Raw genomic sequence first — 15,231 nt, 5'->3', positions numbered from 1 at the left:
ACGGGGACCGAGCACAATTTTTAGTTCCCATTGTAGGAGTACCCGCGTTATCTTTGGTCTTATTGTATTATCCTCGTATTGATATAGTTTTCAAAAAATTCTTTGAAATTGATAAGAGACGCGTCAACTCGGAGATACTAATCGCGTAATTAATTTTATTCCGTAAGAAAATGAAAATGAAAGGTAAAAAGATACGTATTGGAGTGGCGGTTTCGTTAACTCGAGGTGTTTCTTTTCCTTCTGATTTCGAGATATAAGATTTAATATCGTGATCTGCCGGAAGAGGAGGAACACTCGTAGGTGAAATATCGCGATTCGCTTGGGCATTTTTCAGATACAAATAACCACAGCGGTCGGTGCGCCTGAGAGAGGTTCGCGAGAAGAGTGTATCGACAGCCGGGAGACACAAAAAGAGTTCTTTCGACGGCAAGACCCTGGAAGAGATCGACGAGCGAGAAGAGAGCATCGGAACCGAGAACGACGTCGTTCAGGAAGAGAAGTACTGCAATCAGGTGTTGTATCGAGCTCCAAATATTATCGAGCTGTAACACGGAGAACTGGACGAGTCGAGAGCCAGGAAGGACCTCGCTAAGCTGAGGGATGACCAGTCCCAAAGGATATGAGGCCATGTATCAAACACTAGGGTAAATGGGCAGCTGTAGATTAAGCCATGTTTTCCGTCTGGTTGTTATACTCGATCGACTACTCAGGAGCAGGGGCACCAACGGTTTAACGATTAATCCAAACGAGTTCCTTCGACGAAAAGACCTCAAAGCGCGAGAAGATTCCGACTTCATGGGAAAAGTGTTGCTGGACGTCGAGGGATTCCGGATGTGGAGGAAGGATCACCGAAGGAACGTTTGGTTTGAGAAAAGCAGAAGGTTTTGCTTTTGCAGAAGTAGAGTACGCGAAGTACGTCAGAGATAACTTCCGTGCTTCAGATTGGGGATTAAACTACCCGGGAAAGCGTGGCGGAAAATTTCAGAATTAATTCAAGTTATCCGGATACGATCGTCGAACGTGAGAAGGAATAAGTGGAGAGAAAAAGTGGAATTAAACGTTGAGAAAGATGTACGTTGTACGTGTTAGGCTGGAACTTGGGGAGAGGGTACGTCATCAAGAGTTACTCAAAACTTTCCAACACGGCAGAACTTTCGGCTGAAGAAATTAATTAGTGGAAGGAGAACAATCAGGTTAATGTTGCAATTGAAGGCGATTTCATGCTCCAGATGTTATCGATGCTCGAGCTGAAAGGAATGGAGCAGAAAAAAATTTAACGGAGGAGTTCGTTAAGGGAAAATTATCTGAATTCGGGTGAATCGATGGGAACGATTTTTACAGGATTTAATGATGGTGATAAACTTGGTTAAATCATTTCAAATTATTGTGGCGAATGGAAGGACTTCCCTCTGTTCGTAGTACTCAATAAGACTGCTTGTAAAAGAGTACCATCGATATGTCCTTTCAAATTCCTATGGGCAACTCCTTTCGGCAATTGAGAATATCAAGAACTGGAGAAGGAGATATCAAATTGACATTATGAAAGATGAAATTTTGAGCTCCGGATATTGTCAAATCGTAGTAAATGAGGGATGAAAAATCAAATAATGGAAATGCAGTTCCTAACTGCAGGCATTTTTGTTATTGAATACAAACTATATTAGTTACGATGAGAAAGGAGAAGGTAATGAGGAAGGTCGCGAATTTCGTCACTTTATGCTAACGTGAGAAAATAATTATCTGAATTACCGAAATATTATCCAGCTACTTTTATCAATCGATTGGTTTATTTAAAGAGTGTACGATAACTTCACCGACGACGTGGACTTGGATAAAAGAAAAAACTGATAAAACGGATGAGGGGATTCGAAAATAGTGTCATCCTGGCTGATAATTATGTCACCTTGAGGGGAACACGAAAAGCGTCTTATATTATAATAAAATAAAAAAAAAAATGAGGAATACCACTTTAAAGAACTGGGTTAAAGAATTTCTCGCGTATTCTTGGTCCGAGAAAACGGTGCACCGATAATCAGGAGTTATCAGAAGTTCTTCCAATGACAAGACTTCGGATGATCGCAAAGTTCAACAAGCGGAAAGAAAGAAACGACGTAGACATTGCAGTAAATTCGATTTCAAGTGCTAGGTATTGTCAAGCTGCGATGAATAGCGATGAAAGAAGCGAATAATATCAAAGAAAACCCGACATAATCAGCGGGGTTTACGTTGAAAACGTGAGAAAAGGAATTGATAATTATCGGTCCTACGGTACTCGCACTTTTATTATGTTTTTATACAGTCCACGGTGTCTTCGTTGCGCAATATTTCGAACCACTAATTTGGTCGATAAAACTGACAATTTTATCAGATAACTATCTAAAATGTAGAGGCGCCGGAAATGGATTTTCTTTTCCTTTTTATATTTTCCTGATCGACGGGTCCAATCAACGATGGGTTTCCCATTAAAAAAATGTGTCTAACCGACACGACAGGAGTAAATATTAGAAGAGGAAAGAAAGAGAGGAGTTAATGAAATTTCAAGCCATTACGGAGCGATGCCAATAAATAAATTGGGATAAACGGAATAGCGGATTAATAATTAATTCAGCGATTTTTATTTCGCGAAATAGCGCGAATGGATAAATAGGTAAGCAGCAAGAAATGAGGTAGAAGTTCGGGAATAACGTACCGGGAAGAGCATCGAGTTCGCGAGGATCATGAAGCACCGTAGCCAACTTCCAAACTACAGCCATTATCCCGGTTCTATTGGCGAATACAACTTCCCCGCCTGTTTGCATTACTCGAGGAGACTGCCGTGCATTTCGTGAGGAATCCAGGCCGTATGCAGATATTTAGAGATCAAGCAGGAGAAATAGGACAAAATGCTGCAATAAACGTGCCGATTCGCCCCCGAAACGAACGAAATTAACCGAAAGAAGTTCTGAGAAAGTAAATTTACCTTGCAGCGATGCCTGCGCAAATTTGAAATGCAAACAAGAGAGTCAGAAATTCCTCGAACGGACGTCCATACTCTATTTTTATTCCCTCCATTCGGACACAGGAGTCCGTCAATTTGTCCCAACAGAAATCGAAATAAGAAGATTACTCCGAAATTCAACTAAAACGAGTATCGTCTTTCGAGCTCTTCTCGACCAGGTTAAGTGAAACATGCTCGGCAAAGTTGAATACAAAGTTGACTGCAATTTTTACGTATGACCGAACCAAGACCGAAGCAAGAATGAAACCTAGGAATTACTTGAAAATTCATGTCGAACACGTCACTTTCTTCGGTTTCATTCCTCCCAGACTAAGAAAAGCATCACGAAGTTGAAGACAAATTGGCTTGGAATTTCTGCGCAGTACAAATGAGATGAAAGAACAGAGGTGTTATTAGAAATTAAACAAAGTTCTCTATTATCTTTGTTCGTCCCTTTGGTCGACCTGATCCATTAGTTTGCCCTAACAAAAGACAGAAAACAGGATTACTTGAAGATTCCTTTCAAACGAGGCACTTTCTTCGAGTTCCTTCCGGCCATATCAAGCGAAGTATCGCGAGCGAAGTTGAGAGGAAATTCCATTGTAATTACTGCGCATCACTAGTCGGTATACAAAATTCCATTAAAACGGAGGATACGATACACGAAGTTAACTTTAGCAAGCCCACTACGAGCAAGAAATTCCGCTGCAGAGAGGTGCAACTTGAGGAGGCCATTGAGGGTGGAAATTTGGAGGAATTTTCAAGAGAACCGACTACCAGCAGTCGTTTATCGAGGAAGGAAAGAGGATTCTCCCTTATCGGTCTACCGATTTGTAGCTATCGACACGGCGGTAAGTACACTGTACTCAAGTACTCGGTACTTCCGCGGAATAAGGGCACTTCGGTACACATTGCTTAACACATAGGTTCCTCGTATGAGCTGCACAGGTCCAGCTCGAAATTTTAAGCCTAACGCGAATCGCCCGAAGCTACAAGCTTTGGCTTGAAGTTATCACTCGATTCATTGCTAACATAAGTTAAGATTGAATAAAAGGTACCCCTTTATTGCTAAGATTGAGCATGATCGAAGGTCGTACCGATTCCACGATCGAGGATACAATCGACGGCTCTCTAGGACATGGATGGCAAGTTTCAGCCATCTGTGCGGAGCGTCGCAGTTATTTATTTATTTGTTAAAAATATTCTTCCATATACTGCGATTGCGCACCAGGTACATGTAAACTAACGACGTCGGCGTTTATATGCGAAGTGGGATTTTTCGTCGAGTGTATGGAATTATGCTCGGATTTATGCGAGCGTCGTTCATATGCCTCGAGAGCCTGTCGAGCTGCTTTTAACAGGCTTTTAACCGATCATTTTTCACTGAAATCAAAATTTCATACGGCCAAGTCTTGGCATTTGGAATCGTGGTTAATGTGGCGTTTCGTGGAAGATTTTAGTCCGAGAAATAGTATTCCGACGTAGAGGGGCACTCGCTTTGCTGATTTGTCTTGACGTCCTTTGCGAATTGAAATATGAACTTGGAAGCGTCGATGGAAATACTCGGGCATATTAAAATTACTCTGGTAACGCTTCGATAGGAATGATATATTTTTATTAGAAGTTGTACTTATTTCATTGATGGAACTAGACTTATTTGTTGACGTTATAAATGATTGGGAGATGGTGGGTATCTACGTATATTGCCAGGAATAGCTATTTTGCTAGAAGAAATAAATTAATTTTCTCACTGTCAATGAGGGGATGATACGCAGTGATACTAGCGGTCTGTTAATTTATTACAGATCTTAAATTTCTATGTTTTATTACTGAATTAATATTATACAATACGAGTTAAGATTAATAATTTACTTTCAAATAGAGTATGGAGATTGAAAACCGTGCATATCTGAGTTGTTTGTTAGAGATTATGACAGGAAACCACGGTGAACATTAAAAATAATTGAAATATTTTATCACCTCTCATTAAATAGCTACTCTTTGTCGAACCAAGCGCTATGAAAGGTACATGGAGAATGAAATGTTTAACATGAAACTTGCTTGCTTAAGTGTTTGCATTTTGGGATTTAATCAATCTCGGAAATCGAATCGTTTGCCCTGTTTCCATCAAAGAATACGGACAAGCTGATTGTCACTCTTTCTCATGCTTTCTCCGATCAGTGATCGAAATTCGATAAAAAAAGATGTAGAAAAAAAAAAATCGTTCTACCCTCGACGTTGTCCAATGTAAATATCTTCTTTCCTCGCTTCGCCTTTCTAGTCAAACAAAAGCTTCGTTTAAATACTTTATTAATTCATTCTAATGGGAGTGGATGCCTGACAAAGTAAGCTCCGCTTTTAACGACTTAATGAATATCAACTCGGTTAATAAAAAGAAAAAGGAAACCGTCACTTCGTATCGCGTTTTCCGTAAATATCGTCACATTTGGTTGGGTCCCCACTCGTACTTGTCCACCGGTGTGGATTAAATACCCGCGAGTTTATTCTCTACGCTTTTAACTATCTTTGGATACGATTTTTCATCGCGAAGGTATTTTTACAGATTTCCTGCCAATTACACCCAATACACCCTACCTACACCCATATTCCACGTATAAACCATTAATTATGTCGGACCATTTGCCCGGTCTTTGCCGTTTTAATCGCGCTTGTTATCGCTCAAATATTTTACCGATACCATTGGAAATTACCGTTCGAGCGTGTACATAGACTGGCAGCCTTGTTTACCAGCTTATCATCAATCGGCAATTATTTGCCGACGAGGGAATCGCACATGCGCGGAATATCAATAGCGACACTCATTGATACCGATATTTGCGGATGGCACGATACGGAAGAGCAGTGCGCGAGATAAAGGGCCGATGCATCTGCAACTGCAACTGCAGAAGTGTACCGTAGGTACCGTTTCTCCATAGGTAATCGTTTAGCACATTTGTCGAAGTAAACGAGTCAATTAATCGTGTACACCGCAAGTTTAATGTCGAGATAAAAAAATATATATATACACATATATGTATATACGTATACACATATACATAAATATGCAGAAGACCTATATGAATATACGTGTAAATAATACAACTTTCCAGTAGGGACCTGACCAAACCGTCTACATGGTGTTTAGGAGTACAAGTAATAGAGGCATTCATTTACCTTACGGCTTACCTGAGGAATCTTTTGAGTCCGAGTTGTATGTTTCGGTTTTACTTTGCATCCGCGTCCGCGCAATGGTTCGAAAACGGGTCCATACTAATCGTCTGTAACGATACTCTTAACCACGTGTACGTATCGTAAGGAGGTTTAAACGTTGTTCGGGTACGTACGAAGTAAGTGTATGTCGTGTCGTACTCAGCTGTACATTATACGTGTACGTAGAAGACGTCCTCGATTTTTCCCACCCGATGATACTTCGTCCCCTGCTCGCACTTAACGAGTTCAACTTCCCCAACTTGACTAATTACCCTTCGGTGGCAATGAAGAGTGCGTCACTTTTTACTCGGCCTTTCTTTTTAATATACATATACATAGGTACGTACATTGAGGCCATGAGATAGAAGGGTGTCTACCACGTTTACCTTTTACGATTGCGAAAAATCGTGGAAATAATTGCTGCGGTAATAGTAAGTAATATCGATGGAATAATTATTTCACATACGGTGTATCTGTTCCGAATCATTATACGGTAATTCTTCGTCGCGATGTGGGGCTCTTGATGTTTATTATGCATTGTCTGTTATTTCCTATTTTATTTCATGTGCAGGGTAGTGGTGCAATTGTGGGCACCGAATTATTCCAGCGCGGACATCGCGAGACAATCGGTCTTATACTTTTTCGCTGTCGCTCTCCGTACTTTCCGGTAATTATTACGTCGTAAGTATTCGCGACCCTCTGTACAGTCTGTAAATGTTCCTTCGATCGTTTAAGTTCCTCTTTGCACTTGTCGGACAATTTAACGAGAATCCGTATAGTCATGGCCATAGAGTCGTAGCTTTAAAGTCAGCTAAATGCGAAGCTTGAGGAATACCCGTGAGCGTTTTGTGGCGTATCGAACTTACTGTAATTGCCGATGGGACAAACATCGATTTTCGATTGGCCGAATTAGGGAGGTCGTTCGATAGATTCGTGTCCTGGATAAAATAAATGGGGCAAGTCTTTCCAGAAGTGTACGGTTGCCGAGGAATTTTACAAATGAAAAGGAAATAAATGTTTCTTCAACGTTGTCGCTATTGAATTATTACAATTTAACGGCGGTTGAGTTTCTATAACATTTCCAGCGCCTTTCGAGTATCCTGTACTATTTTGGGTTACATGGGAAAGCATTTCTTCTTTGAAAGATAATTATTTGTCAATATTGGCAATTTTTTATATTGATTACAAGCAATGATAAGAATATCGCTCATTTAACTGAAGAGAGATTGCCGCCAGAATGCCACCGATGGTTTTACGGAGCAACATTATAGTACTGCCAGTATTATAGAAAGCAATTATCAGAAAGTATGGAAGTTTCGATAAAAATATTGATACGAGTAATTTTTAGAGTATATTTTAGAAATAATTTCGATTCGATGATATCGAACGTAATACTTGGCCGATCGAAAATCTCATTGTCCCGTTGCGCCTTGACGAATATCTCTTTCTATCACATAAGCACAACGAAAAATGAAAAAAAAAACATACACATATATATGAAAAAATTATATGGAAGTTGTAGGTACAACGATGATCGTACAATTGTCGCTCATACGATGCGAATGTTAAGATGTGTGCTCAGTTGCTATTCATAGATTATGCCGCGTGTTAATATTATACGATTAGTCGGCCAATCGAAGGAGCACGCTATCGAATAAGCGATCGAACGTACAATACCTTCGATTAGTAAACGTAATTATGCAAAAGAGGACGCATATACAGGTGCCACATCGCATGAAATAATTTTCCACTTAAGTCAACTATTTTTCAAATAAAATGTTTATTATTTTTTCTAGAAAAAGGGATGATTGAAAGAGTCGCCATGTTAAAGTAGTAATTGTTCAACAACGTTCCGAGTTTCTATTCAAATTTCTATTTCCGATTGGTTAGAGATTCTTGCATTTTCCTGGCGAAATTGGGAATTTCCAGATGAAAAGACGAAATGTCGAGATTCTATGCAGGTCCACGTTCCACGTATCTGATCGTAGAAATGGGATATGACCGAGACTTTTGTTGTTTCCGCACATTTTACGACTTTCGTGAGAGACCCCTACTCCTGCTGCATGATAACGCAAGGACGAACGTTGAACCGATATTGAATATATATTAAAAGAAATATGCAGATAAATGGTAGTAGCAGGTTGGAGGTACTACAAATGACAAAATGTAACGAGAATATTAGAAATTGTACATTACTAGTTAATTTTCAACCTCCGTTGCGAAATTCCGGTGGATATTATTTGAAAGCGCGCTTTTCGTAACAAGTGGAGGAACAGAATTCAACAATGTCGCGTATTTCTCGAAATATTCCAATTTGAATATCGAACATTGTCATTTCTACGGTTATATTTGCGCCATCCAAAAGCGGCCTCATTTATCGATGGCGATTGTTACCGAGCAACTGCACGAGAGAACTGTTTCATTTTTAAAAAACAACTGTGGTTCCAAAAAAAAAAATTGAAGAACTCCGAGCACTCGCCAAGAGCTGCAGGCAATTTAATTCGGTCCCGTGGTCCAACAAAACGCGATACATGTAAAATGAAATATTTCATTCTGTACCTCGACGACGAAATGTTCTCTGAGTTGCTGATCTGAAAACAGGACCTTTTTGAAAAATTTCATCGAGCTTCTACAAAGAGATTTTTTACTCTCTGTGGTGTAATGCTGACATACATGGTGCAAAGATTTTAAGACTCATACCTTGTATGGTTAACAGTAGAACTATTGGCGAATTTTTTGTTGTATAGGATGGGCCATTTGAAACCAGTCATTTTGACTGGTGTGTATCATTATGTGTTTCCATGCTGTGTATAATTTTGTCTTGTACTTGTCAGAAAGATGTGTGTATTCACCTTGTCAATAGGTATGAGCCACCTTAATGTCATTTGATATTTTTGATTAATAGAAGGGACCTAAGACGTTAATCCCCCAATCGGGTATCCGCAAGTATGTCCGCCGATCCATCATTTGATAACCATTGAAGTGTCCCATCGCGGGTAACTTCACATCGGAAAAGGAGATATCCGAGCAGAAGTGCGATGTCCAACCGAGATGCCGAAGCGGAACATTTCTGAGGAAAGATAAATCGAACCGGCGCGTCCAAATCGGATCTTAGGCGGCCATCGATCATCGGGTTCACTTTCTCGCGATGTCTCGGTAAACTCCCGAATCCCGAGGAAAAAGCCAGGGGAAAAAGAGCACATCCGCCATTACGCCTCGACATTGAAACGGGGTATCTCACGAATCCGCGAAAGTGTCAGGATACGAGACCAAAGTAGAAATTAATGTTCCCCCGAAACGTCAGTCGTGGAAGCAGACGTGTTGAATTTTCCAAAGACTCGTGCGAAGGTTGCTCCACTTCCCTGCGATAAGACTAAAATCCAATTTCGGGATGAAATAAAAAGAACTATCTGCCGCGATATTTACGTTAAACTAAAAAGAAACAGGAAAAGATAAGGATGCACCGCAATGCTACAATCCCATATTAATTCGTCATCAAAGAGGTCACTGGAACGTGTGTTTATATGTTCAAAGGAAAAAGTTATTACGAGAATGTCTGCAAAGAAACTGATAATAATCGGACCCAGAGATAAAATGCGCATCTGCTCCTTCGATCGCGCCAATCGAGCGGTTAAGCGAATGTTGAGAGTGAATTATTACATTATTAAATTTCTAACATATCGTTGGATTCCGTAGGCTAGAGAATTTATTTATTTTTATACAGATTGTTTGACCGGCATCGGACATACGTGTACATACTGTTTACGTATATTATCGGCCTCGCGTTAACATTCAGGACGATTTCGTTTCCTTTAAGGATGTGTCGTATGGACGTCATATGAGTTGCCCGTAATTCTGTGCTCTAGTACGTTAGTTATGTCGAGAGATAATAAGGATTTCGGGGTAAGTGAGTGTTTAGCCCTAGAGTGTCTTGTATCGGAGGTAAAGGAGAAATTACGAGAACGTGTGTACTTGCGTGGGTGAGAGGACGAGTGAATGCAATGTAGATCTTAGAATTTTGCACGCGCCAGTCGCGGATTGTGGTCCAGGCTTTAAAGTAGAATTCGCCCTCGAGCGAGATCGAGATCGTCGATTGTTCGCAAAAGTCTTGCCCTCTTTCGCAAAATCACGGCTGGATCATCGACATACTCCCGTGGCCCGATCTCAAATTTTAATGACTGTTACATTTTTTCAAAATAATTTCAGAAAAATGAAACTACTGTATAATCTGAATTATCGGACAAGATAATATGCATTAAAAAGGAATTATAACAATCTAATTTCATTATATCTTGATTGTACTATTCGGAGGCAAGATAATAATTTTTCTGCTTTTGGTTGATTTCTTAAAGTGATGATAACGTGGCGGCTGCAGGTCTCGTTTATGAAACTTTTCTCCAAGGTAGGTGTACCGGATCGTTTTAAATTTCATCAGGTGAATATGGTGGCCTTAAGGAAGGTCCTGACTTCCATGAAATTAAATTTCATTTCAAATCTGTCGGTAAAGATTTTTTAAATATTTTATTAAAAGTAAAATATGGGTGTCGGGATCTTCCTTGAAGCTTCCACGTTCACGTGGCAAAATTTCAAACGATTTGGTACACCTACTCAGAGTTTCATAAACAATTTATCCCACAAATGCCACTTTCATATCACCTTAAAGCTTATTCCTGCTTAGCGGTTTGAGGTGTATGTTGTAGATGGTAATGTACATGCAGTAAGTATCGTTTTTAAAAAAGGGGATCTGGATGAATGGATACAAGCGAAGTTTCGAAGCCGAGTACTTGGAAACCTAACAGAAACCCTTCGAAGTCCTTCAACGATAGAGTACGTAAAGCAATAATTCAAACGTACGTTTTCAATAATAAAGTCTGTGCCCCATTGTTGCGAAATGACGAACCGAATCTCAAGTTCGTCGTCGCAGGAGCTCTCATTGTTGGTGGCCCAGCCGAATATCGATTTTGCGTTCGAAGGAACGGCTCCAGCAACAATACCGCGAGCTTTTCCGTGGTATTTCATTTTGCAGTTCGTCTTTCACTTATTACCCTCCCTGTGCTCGAACCAGGGCTAGATCCTCGGAGTCGGTTTTTCCAAGTCCACAAAAACGACCGAATTAATTATTTCTCGGCTGTATTCATTTTCAAAAATATTTCCCAAAAGAGATCCGTTCGGGATTCTACTAGAACGGGAAATGACAAAAATGTGCTGCTGAATAAATCGTTAGCACTTCGTCATAAAAAAAGTACTAACATAACGGCTGATACTATTCACTTTTTATTCCCCTTCCTCCAATCACTTGCGCGATACAACGAGACGTGTGACAATATAAATTCTCGACAATGAAAGTTGCATTACCGTCACTAATCCCAAGATTATTCCCTGGCGACGGGTAGCCCATGATAATCAACGGCTTTGCCAAAAGTCAGCCAAAACCTTTTTATTAATTGGAAAAGCCGGCTCTCCCTCGTCCATCTGACCATTGACGGGTCAGCATTTTGAGCTTAAAAGCAGTTGAAGACACATTCAGATTTCGCGGTCAACGGCTGTAAGTAACACCAATTAAGTAGCACCCAACAGCACGTGATCGAGCGAGCTCGGTATTAAAAAAAGGCGTCAATTGCAGCTCCACCGTTTCAACGTACTGAAAAGTGAAAACTATTCGAGGGTCCAAAGCGTTACATTTTAAATTGCAGCTAAAGCGTCGTCCAATAAGGAAAGTCTCTTTCGAGGTTTTTCGGAACCGACTTTAAGTCCCCGGGGACTCGACGAGGCACGAGCTGCAACAATAGCCCAATAATAAACCCAACCCCTAGATGCTGTCCGTGTTGCAAAAGCACGTTTAAATGTACCGATCGAGAGTCGGCGAAAGCTCAGATTAATTCAACTATTTTTGCCGCGACTTTCCGGCACGCACTGCAGTTAACGTCCTTCGGGACTCGAGAAAAGAGGAGCATGAAACGTGTCCTGCTATCAGGAAGAGCCGCAGGAACCCTTCGCCGAATCGAGCAGGACATCGTTCGCGTCTCATCGAACTCCCAGTGAAAACTCGAAAACGCGGACTCGAGGAAATAGGAAACCTAGCTTGGACGTTTCGACATTTGGGGAAGAAATAAAGGAATAACGGAATTTAGTACAATCGAGCGGTGCCACTCTATGTAGCGTTCCGTGTTTAAGGTGTACAGGATTACACAGATGACGACAGTCATCGGCGTTAAGGATCTACGTGTAACAAAGAGACATCTTCTGCAGGGTCCTTTCGTGTGCGCACCTGTCGCACTGATCACGGATTTAATGGCTGCAAATCAGGAGAAATCAATCGGGTTTAGTATTTTTTTCTAACGGCAACCGAAGGAGGTTCGCGGTGGATAGATTTCTGAAACATGGAGGAGAGTTAGGATTATTCGCAATCGAAGTCCTGGAAATAATGAGTCCTTTTCGTGGGATTTGATCGAAGTCGATGAAGTCATGAGAGGTAATTTGTCGCCATTAGAGACGAGATCAGCGTGAAAACTCGCGGATATCAGCTAATGTGCGTAGAAGTGATCTCCGGCTACACCGCATACCAATTAACCGTCTTTAATGCAGGTTTACTGTAAGAAACGACTGTAATGGTACGATGGACGCATACTCTGACCTATTTATAATATAGCTGGGTACGTTAAATTAAAGTACGAGTAAGGATTATTTGAAGGGTTGTTTTACTGTAATCGCTTCTCTCCTTTGCTCCTATCTCCTCTGATGACGTACATTAGGAAGAATTTTTCAAACCGTCAATTTGCTTCAACATCTTACATAAAGAAGACACTTTTTGTTTGACGAAACTAGTTTGCAATGATTGAAAATCTTCTCGGTACCTTTTTAGGTACCGAGAAGGGCAAATGTTTTTCTTAGATAGATTTGAGACTCTCGTAAATACGTATTTCTATTGAAAACAAACAAATTCCCTAAAGAAATAATTTTTAAGGAATTACATTTACAAATCCCATTAAATTCCTCGACCGATAAAGAGAGGGTATATCAATAGGATCGGAGATTTTAATGAGCTTTATACAAATAAACAGGCACACGTCCGAGCATTCATTCGAATGGGTCCTCTTTCTCGAATTATCAACATTTAAGATTTCATCAATCTCAAAACATATCGAATGTATACCTCAGAAGAAAACTCTGTATTCAATATGTCTCGAAATTTAAAAATATTAAATATTGATAACTCGAAAAATAGAACCAATTCGAGATAATGTTTGACCATTTGTTAGCTTAATGTGTCCCAAAATTAATCTGTAAAATGTTCATTAAAATCTTCGACTCGACTGACGTGATCTCTTTTTATGAGCCACCGTTTTAGGGAACGTCTAATTCACTGTCAAATCAACGCCAATGAACGCGATGGATTATCAACACGAGAAAACCGCAAGAAACAGTAGGTAAGTATAATAAATATTTTAACAAATTTAGTAGAACGTATAAAACTAGAATTGAGGAAACACGAGGAACATTTAGGCAAAGTGCATCAAAGTTGTTCGGGATCCGGATTTTGCAAACCTAGGAGTAATAAGGTGTCCCGAAACACAGATTAGTCATCCAACAATCTAATGGGAAGTTCGAATGCGTTTAGCAAAGTTAGCGACGCCTTCAACACTAATTGACACGAATCGAGACGTCCAACCGCATTTGGCCCCTGCTTTAGGTGCGTATAATCAGGATTCTCTGTACAGAGTAAAACGATGCCGCAGGCATCTCCGTCGTATCCTGTTATCATTCGGCTCATTGATCCTCAAACAATAGTTTCGCCAATAGGTACAGAGTAGAAGGATATGTCTAGGTACGTCGATCAAACGATGGACGAACCAATCAAGGCTCGTCGTTTTATTTAGTATCTTCCCTCTCCTATTATTTTACTACTTCAACCTAATCATCAAGACAAATTCTTCTCCAAGTGAAGATATCAAATTAAAGCCCTATTTTTTTGTACACTTGTTACGGCGCTACTGATTGAATCGAGATACCCATAAAAAGACTTGTTGATAGAGTCTATGTTTTCACGACAATGTTACGCAAGGTAAAATTGTTTAAAAATAATATCCGAGTCTAAGAATCGCTTTATTGAAATTTTTAATAAATTCGAGAATACGTTTTAAAGCTTGAATTACTTCAGTCATGCTGATCAGACGGCAGGTCCTGATTGGACCAATGTATGCAGATCCTATGCGAAACGCGCTGGACCGCAATTCATCGTAATGACCAAAAAGCTGCAGCTTCCCTATCATGTGCTGGCATCATACGTCCCATTGATTTGCAAACAATGATGGTTCCTCTCACATGCTCTATGTGAACATGGTACACAGGTCAATGAGTCAGTCGGTGGACGACGCAATTGAGCAAATCTAGTAGGGGTGACTAATGTTAATAGCTTTGACATCCGTATTAATTACTGCAGGTAAATTAGCCCTAGGTCAATCTTAGGTTGACCCTACAGATAGCAGGTTTCAGCTAAGGTTAAGAACAATCGTGAATCGACGTCGTGGAATTGTTCATTATACCTACTTCGCAAGTATGATTTCCTAAAGAATATATTCTGCATATGTAGTCGAAATTAATTCTACACAGTTGAAATGTGTAACATCGAAAGCTTGCAATTTTTCTATCCTAATTGTTGGTGTAAAGAAAAAAAGATATCGCATTTCACTCCAAGTTTACTCACGTTCACACAAGTGTCGATGTAACTGAATGGCGTAGTAATGGGTATAGGTAAGAGGTATTGTTTCAGTGGCTTCGTTATAGATAATAGCAGCGTGATCACTGATTAACATGGACTTCAATATCGAGCCCTGTTTCGTCAACGTGGCGTACACATCTGACCGCGATTCCCTGTATAGATCAAAATGTCGCCGTACCAGCCCTATCATAACCTATTATGGTCTGTCCCATTAACTCAGAAACAATGGTTCCTCCCCCCTGTAATGCATACTCGAGCATTGAATAAAAGGTACTGAAATTTTCCTCCGCGAATATTCCTAGGAAGAATTATCCAAACATGTCCG

General features: G+C 40.2%; 1 protein-coding gene across 2 annotated transcripts in view; it reads left to right on the top strand.

Annotated features, from left to right (window-relative positions):
- Positions 1-10,631, top strand: part of LOC105702924 — a 98,302-nt gene extending 87,671 nt beyond the window's left edge. For both annotated transcript variants that reach the window (XM_023435063.1, XM_012430885.2), the window contains one exon: positions 335-10,631. In XM_023435063.1, the coding sequence (XP_023290831.1) occupies positions 335-344 (10 nt within the window). In that variant the 3' untranslated portion in view covers positions 345-10,631. The remainder of the gene's footprint in view (positions 1-334) is intronic.
- Positions 10,632-15,231: the final 4,600 nt, after the last annotated feature.

Source organism: Orussus abietinus, unplaced genomic scaffold, assembly GCF_000612105.2.
Source record: "Orussus abietinus isolate OABI.00-Male unplaced genomic scaffold, Oabi_2.0 scaffold140, whole genome shotgun sequence".
In the NCBI taxonomy this organism is placed as follows: domain Eukaryota; kingdom Metazoa; phylum Arthropoda; class Insecta; order Hymenoptera; family Orussidae; genus Orussus; species Orussus abietinus.
The sequence above is the reverse complement of the archived record's forward strand: the minus strand, read 5'-3'. Positions and strand labels throughout refer to the sequence as shown.